Raw genomic sequence first — 18907 nt, forward strand, 5'->3', positions numbered from 1 at the left:
TCCCGCCATACAGAGGTCGAGGTCCCCACTGCTGAAGTTCGTCGAGCAGCCCGCTGAGGTCAAAGTGAACCCCAAGGACGGTAAGTGTACCTCAATTTCTCTGTCTTCGCCTGGGCTGTGCCTGGCACAGAGGAGGGGCTCACTGAGCGTCAGTCCCTTCCCCTCCTCGCAGCGTCTGTGGCACTCTGGGGCCTCTCCTCGTGTTTCTTACGTGGGTTCATCTTGCTTGGAGCTTCTGGCAGAAGAACCAGGGCCCTTGCACTCTGCCCGGTGGCACAGAGCTAAAGAGTGACTCAGTTGTCGAACAATTTGGATTCATATTCCGGCCCCGTGTTGTATTGACTATGAGAACTTGGGCTAGTGACTTTAGCGTCGGTTTCCCTACCTATAAGTGATGGTGCCAGCCTCAGAGAAATCTTGGCACATTGCCTGGCACGTGGTTAATGGCCTGGGTATCAGCTGCATGGAGAAAAAGCTTCCCCTCTATCGGGCACACTTTCAGGATGCAGGATGTTCTGAAGGGGATCAAAGACCCATGTAGGGTGCCAGATGAGCCAACAGGTGTGACATGACAGCCAGGTCTCTTCCCCCGCGGCAGTCTTGTTGCCCCAACTAAACTATCCTTCCTGTCTTTCTAAGTTTGGCTCGTCTTCTTCCTCCGCCCCCAGTGTGGTTGCCAGCTTCCAAAATGGCCCCAAGTGGCCCGCCTCCTGGCATCCATGCCCTTATGGGGTCTTCTCCCACGCTGTGTCAGGGTTGGTCTCTGTGACTTAGCGAATACAGCAAAAGGGATGGCATGTGACTTCTCAGGCTAGGTCATAGAAAACGTGGCATTGGCCTTGCTCTCTCTGTCATGGATGGTTCACTCCGGAGGAAGCCGGCTGCCATGTCATGAGGATACTCAAGAAGCCCTACTTACGTGTACTGTGGAATTGAGCGAGGCCTCCAGTCATCAGCCATGTGAGGGGCCATGTGAGGGGCCATCTTGGAAACAGATTCTCCAGCCCTAGTCATACCTTCAGATGACAACAGCCTTGGTCAACGTTTTGAATACAACCTTATGAGAGACCATCAGCCAGAACCACCCAGATAAACTGCTCCCAGGCTCCTGGGTCTCAAGCTGCGAAGTTTTGAGGTGATTTGTTACACAGCAGTTGATGACTCATACACCCAGCATGTGGGTATGGAGGTTCTTTCTTCGGACATCTATCTTCCTTCTTCACCTTCTCTTGCTCAGGGTCATGTCTTTAACTATCACTTCTATGAAAATATTCTCAAAATATCTTCCCCCCACTGGGACCATCTGCAGAGTTTAGTCTCGCATTTCCCAAAGCTCAAACTTCCCCCCCTGAATATTTTATGGACGTCTCAAGTATGACATCACCAACTCTTAATGCTTCCTCTCTTTTTTTGTCACCCTCTCAGCTACCCAGGCTTGAAACTGTAGAGTCGTCATCGACCCCTGTCAAGTTTCCTTCCCCATCCACATCCGGGCTTTTCCTCAAGGTTTCTTGTACCTCCGCTCCTACCACCGGCCGTGATCCGGGCCCACTTCACCTTCTTGGCCGGGCTCCCATCCAGTTTCTCTGCTCTCAGACTCTTCTTTCTTCATTCCCATCTTCATCCCACCGCTATAAGACGAAGCTTCTAGAACACCGCTTTCCGCCCTGTTTATACCCTGCTCAAAACTTTTGAGCGACTTCCAATTGTCTTCCACTTAAAATCAAAATTCTGTGACCTGCCCTAGCCTGCCTTCCTAAGCCTATCATTATCTGACATGAGAACTGTGCCTTTATCAAACCGTACTAACCAGCTGAATCAATTAGTAGTGTTGTGTAACAAACCACCTCGAACTTGAGAACTTAAGGCAACAGCTATGTATTATTTATCATGTGTCTTTGGGTCACATGGGTGGGTCTGTTAATCTGAGCTGGGCTCTGCATGCTCACTCATGCCTCTGGACAGCTGTATTTTGAAGCCTGTGCAAATCGCTCATCAAAGTGCATGGAATGGTAAGAATAGATGTCAGGACAGGTCTGGAATTTCAACAGAGAGGTTTCCCAAGCACGTGTCGGGGAGAATTCCCGGAGCAAACCCCTGACTTGAGCGGGGCTCACACTGGCTAGCAGGCCATGCAGGGTCTTTCCAGCCAGCAGCATGTGGCTGTTTGCAAGGCCGGCCTGCAACACACCATCGTCCACTGTGTAGTCTGGAACATGTCTCGGCTGGTGGTCATCCCATGCCAGTGGCCGGAGTGTCCACACGGAGATCCGAAGCCCGCTATCTGCTTTGGGCTCGCTGAGCCCCCGGCTGGGCCCAGGCCTGCTAAACTGAAATGGAGCATGAGCCTGGCTTGATTTTCACAAGAGTGGCATAAGTAATGGCCTGATTCAAAATGATAGCTTCTAGAGTTCCATCATTAGCTCTCATTGTTCCAACCCCGTCCTTCCCCAGCGCGGGTGGGAAGAAGGAAGCGTTTGTGCAGCGCCTGTCAGCGTCTGGGATGGCCTCATCACTGCGGCATCTCTGATTAATTCCAACACGAAAGTGGCTCGTTCTCCGGAGGACAAAGCCCATCAGAGACCAGTTAACAAAAGAAGACAAATGTCCCCTTTGGGCCAGTGGGGTGTGTGTGTGTGTGTGTGACACATTTTTAGGGAACCAGTCATCTTTCCTTCAAAGAGCTCCTGTTTCTTCATCTTTCAGAGAAAATATTTTTCTTTCTACACTGTTTGTGTCCGAATGCATTTGTATCAATTCATTGCCTCATCGTTATTAATATGCGTATTGTTATTAATAATAAGTAGTAATGATACTAATTCTGTTTGCTAAAACAGCACAGAATAATTACTATTATTCATAATAATATTTTCCTACTCTGGGCTATTTCAGAAATCTTTCTTTTATGGGAATGGCGAATATTATGTGTCTGTTCTCAAAGAAAAAATAAAATTCCCACAGCTTAAGAGTTAATGTTCCAGAAACACAGAATTAAAAGAAGATTTTGTCCCCACTGCAAGTAGCCAGAGGTCCTAGTTATAGTCGCCAGTTGTGGCATTTTCAGTAACTTTTCTTTGTCTCCTGATGATGACTTGAACATACATTATAGATAGCTTTTGGATAAACAAAGGGGGAAGCTGATTGGTAAATCCTGCTCTTGACCCATGTTCTCGTCCTGGGGCCTGGCCATGATATCTTTATGGTCCCGAGGCTCTGAAAAGCTAGCATTTCTAAAACAAACAAACAAACAAAAAAACACCTGATAGAACCAAACAGTAGAATTGCAGCCTTGTTCATCAACTGTATTTTGGCCTCTAACTGTGACAGCCATGTTGCTTTCCTTCCACACTCAAAAAGGAAAGTTTAAAAGTTTACCCTGCTAATCTCGGAGGCCTGCCATTTAAAAAAAAAAGATTCACATGTGGACATGAGCAGAATGTCACCTAAAGAAATGGCACGAGGCAAAATACCAGCAACCAAAGTCCCCAGTGTCATTTAGACCACACCCTCACTTAGATGTAAATTAGGGTAGAGATTAACCTGACCTACAGTGAAAACACTACAAATGGTCTAGGGCTTAAGTTGTTGCTAGTAAGGTTGATTAATTTTTCAAGGGCACCAGAATATACTGTTAAGTGTCCTGGAAGAAGTAATTTCCAGAAGGAGTTTATTCATCTCACGTTGATGAAAAATTGAGCTGCAGAAAAGACCAGCATTTACTCCCTTTAAATAAAGCTTCCCGTGCTATGCTGGAAACTTGCTCATTTTGATTCAGTGTTTCCCATGTCCCCTGTACAACCACTATAAAAATTTCCATTTGTTAGTATGAAAAGTATGTGATTGCTTCCCCGAGCTACTTCAGATGCAGCTAAATATTTGTGCAAGTGAGAAATCTCTTTTTTTTTCCTAAAAGTGCCATTTTAAGGACTTTTAAGTTAACAAGCTAAATACAACCTAAAACAAATACCATAAATTCAAGGATTGCTTTCATTTGTTAAATGCATGGTATTTAAATGTATGTACTGATATATTCATTTCTTCATGCATTCATGTATTCATCCAGAGAGTCAAACATTTAATAAGCTATTTATTGAGCCCTCACTATAGAACATTGGCAAAGTTAAAAAAATTAATCAAGTAAGATTTTATACTTCAGGTATTTTTTTATAAGCCAACTATACGTAAGTAACAATTTAAGGATGAAAGAATAAAATGTACTAAGTTCCTTGGAGGTGCAGACACAGCCTGTGAGCTGGGGATCAGGACACTGGAGAGATTATTTCTGGCTGGTTTCATCGGGTAGGCTTCAAGGAGAAGGTGGAAGTAGAGCTGACTCTTCAAGTTAATCATCTGGATACATAAAGGAATGATGATCATGGAGGAATTAGCCACCTAAGCAAAGGTGCAGAGGGCAGGTCAGGGATGCCATGAAGCTTCCGTGTGGCTGGAGTGTAGGGGGATACCAGGAGGAAAGTTGGGGTGTCAGGTAGAAAGGTCAATGGCTATTGGATCATTGAAGTCATTAAGTGTCAGGCTAAGAGCCTGGGCTCTGTTTCAGAGGCAGGGGCAGCCTTCGAAGGTTTCATAGCATAGGAAAGGAATGGTCAGATTCGTGTTTCACAGTGTTTCCTAAACTGTCATGTGCACCGAATCACCTGGGGTCTTGTTAAAATGCACATTCTGGATCACTCGTTCTGGAGCAAGACCCAATATCCTGCATGTCTAACAAGCTCCCAGGTGATGCCACCGCCCCTGGCCCGTGGACCCCACTTTGAGTAGCAAAGCTTTAGGGAAGGTCCTTCTGCCAACAGGCTGGATGAGAGCAGGAGACCAGAAACAAAGACCTGTTAGGATCTACATTATCCTGGTTGAGCAGATCTGAATAGCTTCTTCTTTTTAAATCAAGGCTTGCTTTATTCATTCATTTATACATTACGAATTTCACTATAGGTACAAGTGATGGTCTCATTTCCAGGTGCAATACTGAGGACAGTGAGTTCAGAGAGTAAAACATAGTTGTCCACACCTACTTACAGGCTTTAGAAAGCAAAATGCAGAGTAGGTCGAATTTCTGTCCCTGGGATTTTGTCTGTGGATGTCAAATAGGCTAAAGAGAAAGAAAACAGCTTCTTCTGAAGGTAAGAAGAAGCAAATGTGTAGCAGAAGGGATAGCGAGGTGTGGGGGTGGGGACAGCAGTCGCACCTGCCCAGCTGAGCTGAGACGCAGTGTCGTCTTCCACAGTGATCCAGCCTGTCGACTGCCGTGGCCACCACTTCTGCCGACATCATCTCTCTTGCTCACTCTGCCCACCCTCCTTCATCTTAGTTTCATTTCTGTCTTACGATCCACTCGATCTCACTAATACTTCATTTCTTCTGGAGTTTCTCAGAGTTTTTACCAGGGTTCAGCTATTTTTAAGTTTCTTAAAACACTAAGAACTAAAACACTAGTTACTTAAACACTATTTTAAGAAACTAAATGCTCAAAAACACTTCTAGTTATTTAAATAAATAGATGCTCAAAACATCCTATTCTTAAGAAATACCTTCATGCATTGTATTAAAATTAAAGTAGATCACATACATAACAATAGTTACATGTTGCAGAAATTCTAAGCTGCATTTTAATTCAAACGTTTTAGATTATATAGGTTTTTTTAGGTTGCATCTACTTGGATTTATGCATTTTTAAATACGCAGTCTTTCTAAGTTATATCAATAATCCTCAAAAATTCATATAATTCTTATAAACAGTCACAACATACCTATCACCTGCCAGGGCCTGGGTTCATGAACTACCAGGAGTCATTGTTTTCGGAATTCTTGTTTTCGGAATGCTTGTTTTCGAAATGCTTGTTTTCGGAACGCTTACCTGTTCATTGGCTGAGGCCATGATAAGTCACACCCTGCTGAATCTTGGGAAAATATGCCCAAGCGATTTATACAGAGAGGCTTTAAAGAACCAGGCCACAAATAGGGAGAGTCTGCACTGAGAAAGGAGAAGAGTGGGCAGATGCAAGAAACAGTTTTGAGTATCCTAGCTCAGGCTGCTATAACAAAATGCCATAAATTAGGTGGCTTCAACAACAAATGTTTATTTCTCACCGTTCTGGAAACTGGGACGTCCGAGGTGAAAGTGCTAACACATTCAGTGTCTGGTGAGGGTCCTCTTTCTGGCTTGCAGATGACCACCTTCTTGCTGTATCTTCACTCTGTGGCCGAGAGGCAGAGAGAGAGAGAAAGGGCAAGAGTGAGACATTGAGAGAAAAAGAGAGAAGCGGGGAGAACGGGTAAGAAGGAAGGGAAGGAGGGGGAGAGCGGGGGAGAGAATTTAAAGCCTTTCTCCACCCTCGCGCCTGCCCTGACCCTCAGTTTGTTCCCCAGGGGCATCCTAAATTTTTAGTGTATACCACCAGAAAAAATTTTATAGCTCTGCAAGTAGATAAGAATCCCCTGTGGATGATGAGATCCTTTCTAGGTTTCTGCTATTAAAAGCAATGTTGTAGTGAGCACCTAGGTCCATATGTCTTGAAATATTTGAGTTGCTATCCATAGGTAGATTCCTAATATCCTGCATGTCTAACAAGCTCCCAGGTGATGCCGATATCCATAGGTAGATTCCTAATAATGGAATTACTGGGTCAAAGGGCAAATGCATTTAGGATTGCAATAGATATTGCCCAAATGCCCTTTCAAAGAATTTTCCTGATTTTTATTCTCTTTAGTCATACGTGATTGTACCCATCTCCCCATACCCTCAGCAACACTTTTTATCAAACTTTTAAAATTTCGCCAATCTGGTAAATGAAAAATTACATCTAGTTACAATTTAGATTTTTCAATTTTGAGCGATGTTCTGAATCATTTCATGTGTTTGCCGTCCATTTGTATTTCCTTGTGAAATGCTGTTTGTGTTCAAGACTTATATACCTTTTGAAAATTGTGGTACATTCAAATGAACTGATTCAAGCCATAATAACATGGATCAGTCTCATAAACACAAACCAATACAAACCAGCACATACAGTATGGTTTTAGTATATGAAGTTCAAAGACCAGGCAAAACTCATCCTTGGTGTCTGAAGTAGGATATTCGTCACCCTTGGCAGAAGATAAGTGACTAGGAAAGGGGACTGGACTGGTGGCCTGGACCAGGATATGTTTGTAAGGGATTGGTAATACTTTGTTTCTTGTCTTGGCTGCTCGTTGAATAGCGTGTTTACTTTGTGAAAATTTGTTGAGCTCTAGACTTGGGATTCGTGCACTTCTATGTATGTCATACTTCCATCAGAAAAAAAAAGAGGAAAATGAGGAACTATTTCTTTCTCACGTGCTTGAATGCTTAGAAGTTGCCAAGCTCAGTGAACAAGTCCGGTGAGGCCCCGAGTACATTCTAGAATGAGGAAAAACATGTAAAATGCTAAGCGTTAGCCTAGCACAGAAAATCACCTGATGTGTGGTAAGAGTCATTTCAGAGAGGTTTAGAGAAACCAGGTGGTGCAGACAGACTGAAAGGCCACATGGAATGGACAGAAGGACACGTGTAGTGGGGGGAACCATGGGAAATGAGGCTGCAGGGCCAAGTAGGAACAGATCAGGTAGGACCTCATGACGGACCTAAGTGAAGAGAACTGAAATGTCTCCTCAAAGTGGCCAGGCTCCAGCAAAACTTTTACACAGGGAAATGCATGGTCAGAACGGGTCAGCTTCCTTTCTAACCCTCCTACAGTTCGCCCTCAGCGCCCCCAGGTTCCGGCTCTCAGTCCGAAGGCACACCTGCATGTATCTGATGCGAGCCTGACAGCAGTGGGGTTCTACTCTGGTTCTGTTGTGGGGAACCCCGGAAGTGTTCCCCGGGGCCCTCAACCCTGGAGGCTTCTGCCTAGGCTGACCTCAGCCCAGTGAGCCTCTTGCATACATTGCATCACTGTGTGGCATGAGGGCTAAGAAAACCTTGACTTTTAGGAACCTCAGAGCCTCGTGTTGGATGCACGTGCCCAGGTGTGAAAAGTTCACTCACCCACTGCTTCCATGCGGAGCCACCGTTGCTTGCTAGGTCCCGGAGGGACATCAGAGAGTCTTCCTCCTCATTTCGTATCTGAGAAAAGGAGGCCAGACAGGTCCCCTGATCGCAAAGCCAGCGAGTAGGAAAATGGGGCCTAGACACTGCTCTCGGGGGGCCGAGTTCTCTCCCGCCACCTTCAGCTGTAGCTCGAGAATGTCTCATATAGAGAAGGGGTTTAGGGACAACAATTTAATTGGGGTCAGAGGGAGCTTGAAACTGCTTTCGCATGTCGTTTTATTTGAAATCGAGGAAACGTCAGTGTCTGCACCAAAAAATGAGCTGCTGATGGAGAATGGGGTTTGGCGGACACTCGTCCCTCCCTGAGCGCTGCTTTTGTTTTCCACTCCGAAGCATTCACTTTTTGTTTCTAAAGAGCCCCAGGTCTCCGCTGAGCTACAGAATGTACAAAACCTTTGTCCTCGATGTAAATATTTAATGGGCACAAGGAGCCACCGCTAGAGAGCGAAGCAGGAGATAATGAGGGGCCTCGAAACGATGCATCATGAACACGGCCCAGGTGCTCGCTTTCCCTCCCTTAATGACATAGTGATCACCCAAGTGCCTGCGGCTTTCTCTTGTGAACTCAGGTCCCATGTTCCCTTCAGCAAGGGGGACAGGAGCCTAAAAGCATTTTCTGTCTCGGAGGCCCTGTGACAGCGGGTGGGAGGCCGGGAGGAGAGGGGAAGTGAGCGCTGACTTCCAGCCAGAGGTTTGATGCTGTCCTCCGTCTGTTCCAGGGGAGGCTCAGAAGCAAGCACGAGATGAAAGCTGTGCCGCTGCTGAGGTGTTGACAGCGCTAGAGGATGCCGGGAGGCCCGCTGTCAACTCCCCAGCAAATCAGGGCCACGGGAGCCAGCGCAAGCACTTTCATCCTTCGTTACCCCAGTTACCTTCCCAGGAAGAAGTAAACAGGCTTGGAAGGGAAATAACGAAACTGACAGAGGAACAGGCAGCTGCAGACCCAGAAGGGGTCAGGAGAGAGAGTCCCGTGGAGGGTCAGGGGCACGAGATGGGGCCGTCCCCTTCGAGCCTGGCTTCCAAGGGGGAGCTCCCCAAATCTTGCCAGGACTCCTTTGAGTCCAGCCAGCCAGAGGCTGAAGCATCCACCCTGGAAGATGGCAGGGAGAGCCCAGAGAGTGGAGACCCACGGAGCGCCATGAAAACATGAAGGAGGGAGGGACCTGGCATGATGACACATGGAAGGCACTGGGGACAGTAAAGAATTAAGCCTCAGAACAGCTCGCTGAAGTCACATTCTCCTAAAACACCTCCAAGTCTGCAAGTGAGAACAGGCACGGATCGTTTTGCATACTGTGAATATTCTGACGATGCCAGCACGGTTTGATTTATTAAATGCCGGTCCTCAGGCTTCTCAGTGTCATTTCTTTCTGCCGAAGATGCACTGCTGTGAACATGGCCAGGCACGGAATCGCGTCCGCCATATGGCTGGTTTTCAGCATCCGTCTTTCTGTCAGCATTTGTTTTATTAGAGATAAGATGTTTTTCTATTAGCGTTTAATGTTGTCGATCAAAATTATGGGAAGAGCTTGAAACGGATGGGATTTTTAAGCAGGTCTTCGTCTTTGTGATGGTTAGGCGGCCGGAGAGAAAGGTATAATTGAGCATAATGGGTCCGGAGGGCCCGCCGCTCCACTTCATCATGTCAGGGCCCAGTAGGACCTCCCGTCATGGGTGTTCTTGGCGCCCTGCCTGTAGCTCTGTCTGTCGTGGCACCGACTGGCGGGTAGGAAGGGGCTTAACGGGCTCAGAAGGTTGGGCTTCCGGTTTGAAATCCACAGCCCCTGTGGAGACCTGTTTGCTGACTGCTAGAGCTGAGCTTTCCAGCCTGTAATTCTGGAGGATTAATCGACCCGGATTGATGGGGAGATAAGAAAGGAGGAAGGGGACTCCAGGGATATTTTGATTTTTTGTTTCTAAGATGAAATGAGGGTCAGAACCTGGAAACGCTATTTCTCTCATTCAGCCTGTGCTGCATATGGGTTTTTATGGCGATGTGGGGTTCGGGCAAGATACAGCTGCTTAGGGCCAATCCAGTTCCTCCTCGTACCACCTGAAACTTCAAACCTTTCATTCCTCCAACAGAACGGTGAGGCTGTGTCCACTGCGCAGCCTGGTACAGGGATCTGAAAACCAGACACAGACCTCATGGCCCTGTAATGGAAGAGAGAGGAAAACGAATAACTTTATTCCTGTGAAGGGCAACCGTAGAACTGTGTACTAGCTCCAAGGGTGGGAAAGGAGGGAGTGGTGGACCCTGCCTGGTTCTCTCTTTGGGGATAAAATTAGCTTTTCTCAGCAGCATCTGGCACTGCAGAACATTGAAGGCTCATCAAACGATAGAACTTTCTTTGAGCCGAACTCAGTTCACGTCCCCAGGAACACCTGGTACCAGATCCCAAAGCTTAAAACGCCCCCGAGAACCAGAATCACTCCTTCGAGAGGCCCTCCTGCAGGAAAAGGAGAGGCTCCCAAGGCGAGAAAGGTGGAAAATTCATCTCCAACATCAGATGTTTACACCAGGCCTGTGATCCCAGGTGTGAACCGCACACGGGTGGCCAGTTCTCCCTGGCCCTTCCCCGCCCCGTTTCATCTCCCGGCAGCACTCCGCTAGCAGAGCGGGCATGCCGATGCCGTCAGACTCTGTGCGGTCTCCCTCTGAAGGAGGCGGCAGTGCAGACAAGAAGATTCAGTCCTTTGCCACATGCACGTTGGGGCGGGAGGGACCTCCAGCTGCTTTCTCTCCACTCACCAGAGCTCAACTCCACGGGGGGCGAAGGAGCGCACCCGAGTCCTGGTGAGCTGGACATACCATTCGCCCCCGCCTGCCAGGCCCCAATGCCCCGTTCCTCCCTCTGTGCTCCAGCTTCTCCCCCTGTGCTCCAGCTTCTCCCCAGCCCCCAGGCCCATCCTCTTAACTTCCCCTCCAGGGAAGCCTTTTTTTTTGCAGCTGCAGAGCGTGCATAGCCCACCAGCTACAGAAATAATTTTCCCGCTGCACTAGGCCTTAACTGTCTGCAAATGTTCAGCACTACTGCATAGAACACCAGAGCCACCAAAGGAGAACACAGCTACCACAGTAATAAAAAGAAAAACCCCTCCCCTCAGAAGCTCTGGTTTTGACACCCAGTCGGCCAGGTGCACGTCTTTAGGGCTCATTCATCACCTGGAAACCTGGCTTATCGTAAACTCCCAACGCATTCCATCATGGGCAGGAAAACTATTGTGAGCACCAGAGAGTCTGGGGTGAGGGGCAGAGAGGTCATAGGGAGCGATCACCTAAACTGTGTGTGCAGTTAGCCTGGGAAAGTTTTAGAATGTTTTAGATGGCATTGGAACCAATGAGTTTATCTGTCACATGTGTAACCTTGACGATGCACATGTAACACTGTCACACCTCTGCTATCTCAACCCAATGTGGTTCTTCTGGTCCACAGACATTAAAGAGAGCTTCATCAATTACTTACTGTTGTCTTTTGTCTTTTTAAGAATTATCGAGAGAGTGTGCAGCATTCTCTCCCCTACTCCATCAGATAAACCTGCATGAGTCAGGTATTCTCAGCTATAATTCATACTTGAAGAAACTTACACAATAGGGGAATGAATCATACTGCATAATAAGAACTTCAGAAGTAGGGCATTCTGGGGCTGGTTCATTCAAGAAAGTCATTGAGGGTCTGGGTTTCCATCTTTCTGCTCTGTCCCCCTTGGTGTCAGCTACTTCCTCAAGCTAACAAGATGGCTGCAATAGCTCCAGGCATCACCTGCTGTGACTTTTGTCTTCGAAGGCAGAAGTTTTCTCCCCATGTGTGTGTGTGTGAATGTATGTGTGTCTTTGTGTGTGTTTAAGAACAAAAAAAAACCAGTTTTCGTCACATTTCATTGGTAAGAATTGTCACATGCCTATGTCTAAACAATACCTGGCAAGGAAGATGAAATTCTGTGATGGGTTTAGGGTCGTCGAGATCACCCTCTGCATTGGGAAGGGGCTGGTGCCTGGAAAGGCAGACTCTAAAAGAGTAAACACCAAAACAAAATCAGGTCTTGAGAGGTATAGGAGAAGAGGGAATAGATTTGAGCAGGCCACCAGCAGCATTGTCTCTGCACCCCACATGTCTGTTTTTGTTTGATTTGCTTCCCCTTAAAAAGCCAGAATATTATGTTACTGAGTGTGGGGTTGGGGGAAAGGGTGGTAGTTATCGTTGGTTGGTTTGTTAGTTAAGAAAAATGCCATCTCATCTCACTTCTTCCCTGGCTGCTTTATCATCTGTCCTGTTTTGTAGCTGGAACGTTCCTACCTTTTTTTTTTTTCTTTTTACCTCTTCAAGTATGTCTCCTTCTATTATTTTTCCAGCTCGGTTGCCAGCAGGATGCAGAACAGTCTGGATAAATGAAACAGAGCTGACAGGTCTCTTAATGAAAGCTTGTTTGCATACATTGCATTTCTTGCGCTCGCTCTGTACCTGAGAGCTTTTAGGTGAGGATTTTTACATATGAGTGTTTGTTGTTCTTTTAATTAAGGCCTGTGAAAATGGATTGGTTTCTGTAAACCAGGCATTTCTCATCTCTAACTCCTTTCATTTCCAAGCCTCCTCTGCCCACCTTCCTCTCCCCTTCCTCCTTTCCTCCTCTCCCGCACAGCTACTCCCTGAGCTTCTCTAGCTGGGAGGCTTCTGATGGCATCCAGCTCAGTCCCGTCTAGAACCTCCTCCCAGGTGGCCATCTTAAGTAAGCTAAATTCGTTTTCCCATCGTTGTTTCTCTTCTGTGCCCTCCCTCCCAAACTCACACCACCATCACGATGTGAAGTCCTAAAAAAAGATTCTGCTATCCGTCATTCACGTGTTGGGGTGCATTTTTGTATATGTTCTTCCTACAGAAGCATTTACACCCCAATTCACTATGCAATATAAAATGTTCAATCTCCTCCTCAAGGAATTTCAAAGACCAGTTCCTTGCTCCTTGGGGTTCCCGTCCCTGTCTTTTTTAAATGACAGCATGCCTTTGCCCCTCTTGGTTTTCTGCTCCACCAAAAAATGGGACTTTCTCCTGGATTGATCATTTTCCTGCAGCCCGGTGGGTGGGTTGGTACCCTACTTCTCATGGCAAGAGTTCTCTATTTGAGCACCTTCTCCCTCTGCCCTCCGCTTTCATTTTAGAAGCCTCAATTTAGAACAATCTTCCTCCTTAATAAAACCGAGGGTACTTTAGGGTGTCAAAAAGCTAAAGGATTCCCCTTAACTCACTACTTTAATATATTCCCTTTTTTCCACATGTCTTTCTGAACAGAGAAAATTCAAAGATCAGAGAGATGCAATAGAGAGCTCAGTAGTGAATCTAATTAAAAATGAGAAGTAGGAAAACTAAGAAAGACCCATCTCTTGATATTATGATGGCTCACAGAAACAAAACAAGTTGATATAGCATGAAGGTAATTTAAAATGATATTTATATCACCTCTTTAATGATTGGAAAATTTTTGGATCCATAGGGAATGTTTGCATAATACTGACAAACTTGACTCTCTGGAATCTATGTGAGCCCAGGAATATATTTTGAGAACTTAACTTAGGCCAGTGATAGCCTATTAAATTTAAAAACAATTGGCGTAAAAAAAAAAAAGAAAAAGCAAACCAGCTGCTATTTGGTAATTTAGAGAAAGAAGTAACTTTTATTCATTTGCAGACCTTGCTTTATTGGATTCTAGGATCATCATGTATTATAACTTTATCCTTTTTGTTACCTGAAATAAAAATCTAGTAATTTTCCTGATATAGATGATTAATTATCTTTATTATTTGGGTCATTCTCTCTTTCTACCCTTGCTGCAGCCCAAGTATTGGCTGAGGGTTTCTTCTAGCATATTGTAGCAACTTATCAGTTACAGTCTGTCACTTAAAATTATTAGATCATATGCTAGTCATGAAAATTATGGAGAATGTAAAGATTTTATGCATTCAGTCGAAAATGCCAGATCTAAAATCAGTTGGTTTATTTCCTGCAGTCTTTCAAGTTGACCAAAGCACTCACTGATTTGCTCTATTTTCTTATGTTTTTAGTATTTCTGTATATACACTTGCTGAAAGGCCCCACTCGGAAAAAAATTCACTGCAATTCTGAGAAAAAGCTTATCCTAAACATCTAAAGATAGCATTTCTAATTATTGTCTACATTGTGTTTAAACTGTGCAAACTTGAGCATTATTCTCACTTTACCAGCTGTGTCTAGGTAGAGTCATTACATCAAATGCTTCTAATTTTACAAAAAGAAATCAAAATAAGTGTGTGTTTAAGCCTCAGTGACAAATGCAAACCCTGTGAGTCAAATAGGCAAACTGATTAGCAAGCTGGCTGGGAACTCAAAACAGCAAATATAAAGAGATTAACAAAATAGATCTCTAAAAGGAGAGGGGTAAAAATAGCCTCCAGGGGCCAAGTGGGGTCCAAAGGGCACGTTTGGTGGCACACATCCAGCTCTGTGCCAAGAACCAGATGCCTGCCTTTATGGCCCATAATCTTTCCTTCATCTTAGGTCCCCTCCCCGCAAGAGCTGGGATCACAGAGTTTCTCTCAGATAGCCTCTTCATGGATACAGAAATCCTTCTTACAAACCTAAGAGGTGGCGACCATTTCTTTACTTGAATCCTTCTAGTGGCATGACACTCATTACCTTACACGGTAGTTCAATCCATTAGTATGTATTGCTTTGACCTTAGCCATCGTAAGTTATTAATCACACACTTATTAGATCCTTCAGTCTTCATGCTATGCTCTACACCGTTCATGAATAACACCTGATTTAATCCTCACAATAATCCAATGCAATAGTTATATTCTACAGATGAGAGGCCCAGAGAGGTGAAGTGACTTGCTCAGGTCACACAACTTGTAAATGTAGCAGACCTGGGGTTCCAAACAGACCTTTCTCCCTGAGCCTGAGCTGTCAACCACCATGTTGTATGCATTCCTTTGCCCTGACAATGAATTGTAATGTGTCCTTCTATTATTTCTTCTCTGTTTCTTGGTTCTGGATCCCTGAAGAATTTATCAATTCCATTCCCCTTAAAGGACAGAACAGAAAGGAGTGGGTCTGCTAAGTGGGGCTTTTCAGCACGTATATATACAGAAATACTAAAAACATAAGAAAATAGAGCAAATTAGTGAGTGCTTTGGGAGGAATGAGAGTAGATGAAGAAAGAAGCTAAGAACAGGTAGTGCTATGGTCTGAATGTATCTCCCCAAAATTCATGTTGTAATCCTGACCCCACAAAGATGATAGTAGTAGGGAGTACAACCTTTGGGATATCCTAGACTTTTGAGGGAGGAACCTTCATGAATGAGATCAATGCCTTATAAAAGGGGTTCCAGAGATATCCCTCACCCCTCCCACCATGTGAGGACACGGCAAAGAAGAACCAGCTATGCAACCTCACCCAAACATTCTGGTGCCGTGATCAGTCGAAAATGCCAGATCTAAAATCAGTTGGTTTATTTCCTGCAGTCTTTCAAGTTGACCAAAGCACTCACTGATTTGCTCTATTTTCTTATGTTTTTAGTATTTCTGTATATACACTTGCTGAAAGGCCCCACTCGGAAAAAAATTCACTGCAATTCTGAGAACAAGCTTATCCTAAACATCTAAAGATAGCATTTCTAATTATTGTCTACATTGTGTTTAAACTGTGCAAACTTGAGCATTATTCTCACTTTACCAGCTGTGTCTAGGTAGAGTCATTACATCAAATGCTTCTAATTTTACAAAAAGAAATCAAAATAAGTGTGTGTTTAAGCCTCAGTGACAAATGCAAACCCTGTGAGTCAAATAGGCAAACTGATTAGCAAGCTGGCTGGGAACTCAAAACAGCAAATATAAAGAGATTAACAAAATAGATCTCTAAAAGGAGAGGGGTAAAAATAGCCTCCAGGGGCCAAGTGGGGTCCAAAGGGCACGTTTGGTGGCACACATCCAGCTCTGTGCCAAGAACCAGATGCCTGCCTTTATGGCCCATAATCTTTCCTTCATCTTAGGTCCCCTCCCCGCAAGAGCTGGGATCACAGAGTTTCTCTCAGATAGCCTCTTCATGGATACAGAAATCCTTCTTACAAACCTAAGAGGTGGCGACCATTTCTTTACTTGAATCCTTCTAGTGGCATGACACTCATTACCTTACACGGTAGTCCAATCCATTAGTATGTATTGCTTTGACCTTAGCCATCGTAAGTTATTAATCACACACTTATTAGATCCTTCAGTCTTCATGCTATGCTCTACACCGTTCATGAATAACACCTGATTTAATCCTCACAATAATCCAATGCAATAGTTATATTCTACAGATGAGAGGCCCAGAGAGGTGAAGTGACTTGCTCAGGTCACACAACTTGTAAATGTAGCAGACCTGGGGTTCCAAACAGACCTTTCTCCCTGAGCCTGAGCTGTCAACCACCATGTTGTATGCATTCCTTTGCCCTGACAATGAATTGTAATGTGTCCTTCTATTATTTCTTCTCTGTTTCTTGGTTCTGGATCCCTGAAGAATTTATCAATTCCATTCCCCTTAAAGGACAGAACAGAAAGGAGTGGGTCTGCTAAGTGGGGCTTTTCAGCACGTATATATACAGAAATACTAAAAACATAAGAAAATAGAGCAAATTAGTGAGTGCTTTGGGAGGAATGAGAGTAGATGAAGAAAGAAGCTAAGAACAGGTAGTGCTATGGTCTGAATGTATCTCCCCAAAATTCATGTTGTAATCCTGACCCCCCAAAGATGATAGTAGTAGGGAGTACAACCTTTGGGATATCCTAGACTTTTGAGGGAGGAACCTTCATGAATGAGATCAATGCCTTATAAAAGGGGTTCCAGAGATATCCCTCACCCCTCCCACCATGTGAGGACACGGCAAAGAAGAACCAGCTATGCACCCTCACCCAACCATGCTGGTGCCGTGATCCTGGACTTTCAGCCTCCAGGACTGTGAAATAAATTTCTGTTGTTCCAAGCTACTCCTGCCGGATTTCGTGACAGCCGCCCAAATGGACTGAGACAGAAGGTAAGTGACAAGAAGCGCCAGCCTCCTTCTGAAAAATAAGTGCAAACCTCCCTCGATGATCCTGAATTAACCTATAAGCTAGGCAACAGAGTCGAAGATGGCACGTTTGGCATTTATTTCCTCTCCATCGCGTGTCCCTATGTAATCTCTGCCTCGTTTCACAACTATTAATTGTGGGGTTAGGCGAATACATCTATTTGAGATCGGGATATTTAAAGACTCAGTTTGCTAATTCCCTTTCAGTGCTGACCTGGACGGTTCAAGATACTATTTCAAACTGGTGGAAACCTGCTAGTGGATCAAAGTCACCAGGCAATAGCCTTTCTCTCAAGTTATCACTTAGGTTCAAGGAAAGATTTTACAATAATGAATTAGTCCTAGTAAGAGATAAAAATAACCACTGGGGATGGGTTTCTGGCTAAGGTGCAGTTTGACTCACTGCCTTAAGAGTCTGGGAGAAATGGCAGCAGCTTCTAAGTAACCAAGGTAGAAAAGCCACAGCTAGGAAGTGGGTCTACTCTGGGAGGTTAAAAAGTTATTATGAATACTTTTGTTCTGTAAAGGCGGGTAGATACCCAAAACTAATCTAGACTGTATAGATTAGGATTTTCAAAAGGAGGCCGAACTCCAGCAAGCCTCGAATCGAAATCAGGCTGCCATTGGACCCCACTGCTTCCCACAGTCTTTGTGTCAAGGAGGGCATTATCGTCCTGGTTGTGGAGAAGGCTGACAACTTCAGATGCCAACACCAACCTCCTTGTAACTTGCTCGGTGACATTGCCTCACTGACTCTGTCTCTGCCACCTGGGAAACGGACCTCAGTCTGCACTTAGAGGCAGATGTGAGGAGCCACAGAGCCCACCCAGATGAGTTGCCACTCACCTCATGCCGGGCCAGTGGCTCTAGTATCAGAACCCCCCGAAGCTTATTGCAAACAGATTTCCTCCTCTCTGGTGGCGTTCCACAGCTCCGGGATGTCGCCCAGGAAGCTGAATTTGTTTTTCTCACGTCCCAGGACAATGAGTGACTGAACATTGTTGCCAGCAGAATTGAGGAGAGGAGGATGAGAAGAAGTCCTACAGGGATTTGGGAAATGTCTTTGCTATTTTCAAGTTGTAACTGAGCCAGGGAGAGAAGTCTCAAACAAAAAAAGTAACCAAGGCTCCGATGCAGTACTGAGTTGCTGAGTTTTTAATGTGCAGCATGAAAATTGCCAACCAGCCCCCAAAGGGAGATGCTCTCCTGCGGGGTGGTAAAGGTAGAGACAGCTGAAGATTCTGGGCAGGGGCGCCTAACTGCAGGTTGCACATACCTGCAGGGCTCACCTTGGTGATGGGTGAGGAGCGGGGTGGACCCGAGGCGACCTCAGGAAGGGGTCTCAGAATGCCTAGGAGGAACCTAAGGGGTGGGGAGGTCGGGTCCTTAGGGCATAGAGGTACCTCAGGACTTCTGAGGTGAGAGTAAGGGGTGTCGGGGTGGAACGCGACCTCAGGTGTGGAGGAGACCCTCAGGGTAGGTGGGGTATATAGTATACAGCGGGGTACCTCTGAGGGCTCAGAGTGGGGTGAGGGGCTCTGAGGGTGAAAGCTGCCCTCTGGGTGGAGGGGTGTGTCTCAGCATACATGGTTGGACACCTCAGGGTGGAGGGGATTTGCGGGGAGACCTCAGCTATGGCAGAAGTGGCACTTCAGGGTAGAGGGTGTCTCGGGCACAGAGTGAGAAGATCAAGGTGGGGTCGCGGTTTGGGGCACATCGAGGGGATCTTGGGGAACAGG

At 45.6% G+C, this 18907-nt stretch overlaps 2 protein-coding genes across 2 annotated transcripts in view; one reads left to right on the plus strand and one right to left on the minus strand.

Moving 5' to 3' along the window:
- CCDC149 (coiled-coil domain containing 149) overlaps nt 1-11545 on the plus strand; it is a 66604-nt gene extending 55059 nt beyond the window's left edge. Inside the window, exons 12-13 of the mRNA XM_025051830.1 lie at nt 1-80; nt 8803-11545. The exon at nt 1-80 is cut by the window's left edge and continues 8 nt beyond it. Of these exons, the coding sequence (XP_024907598.1) occupies nt 1-80; nt 8803-9233 (511 nt within the window). The 3' untranslated portion in view covers nt 9234-11545. The remainder of the gene's footprint in view (nt 81-8802) is intronic.
- SOD3 (superoxide dismutase 3) overlaps nt 10451-18907 on the minus strand; it is a 12931-nt gene continuing 4474 nt past the window's right edge. Inside the window, exons 3-4 of the mRNA XM_025051831.1 lie at nt 18445-18530; nt 10451-10533 (exon numbers count right to left, since the gene is read on the minus strand). Coding sequence (XP_024907599.1) covers nt 10451-10533; nt 18445-18530 — 169 coding nt within the window. The remainder of the gene's footprint in view (nt 10534-18444; nt 18531-18907) is intronic.

This window comes from Pteropus alecto, unplaced genomic scaffold (genome assembly GCF_000325575.1).
Source record: "Pteropus alecto unplaced genomic scaffold, ASM32557v1 scaffold5, whole genome shotgun sequence".
Lineage (NCBI taxonomy): Eukaryota > Metazoa > Chordata > Mammalia > Chiroptera > Pteropodidae > Pteropus > Pteropus alecto.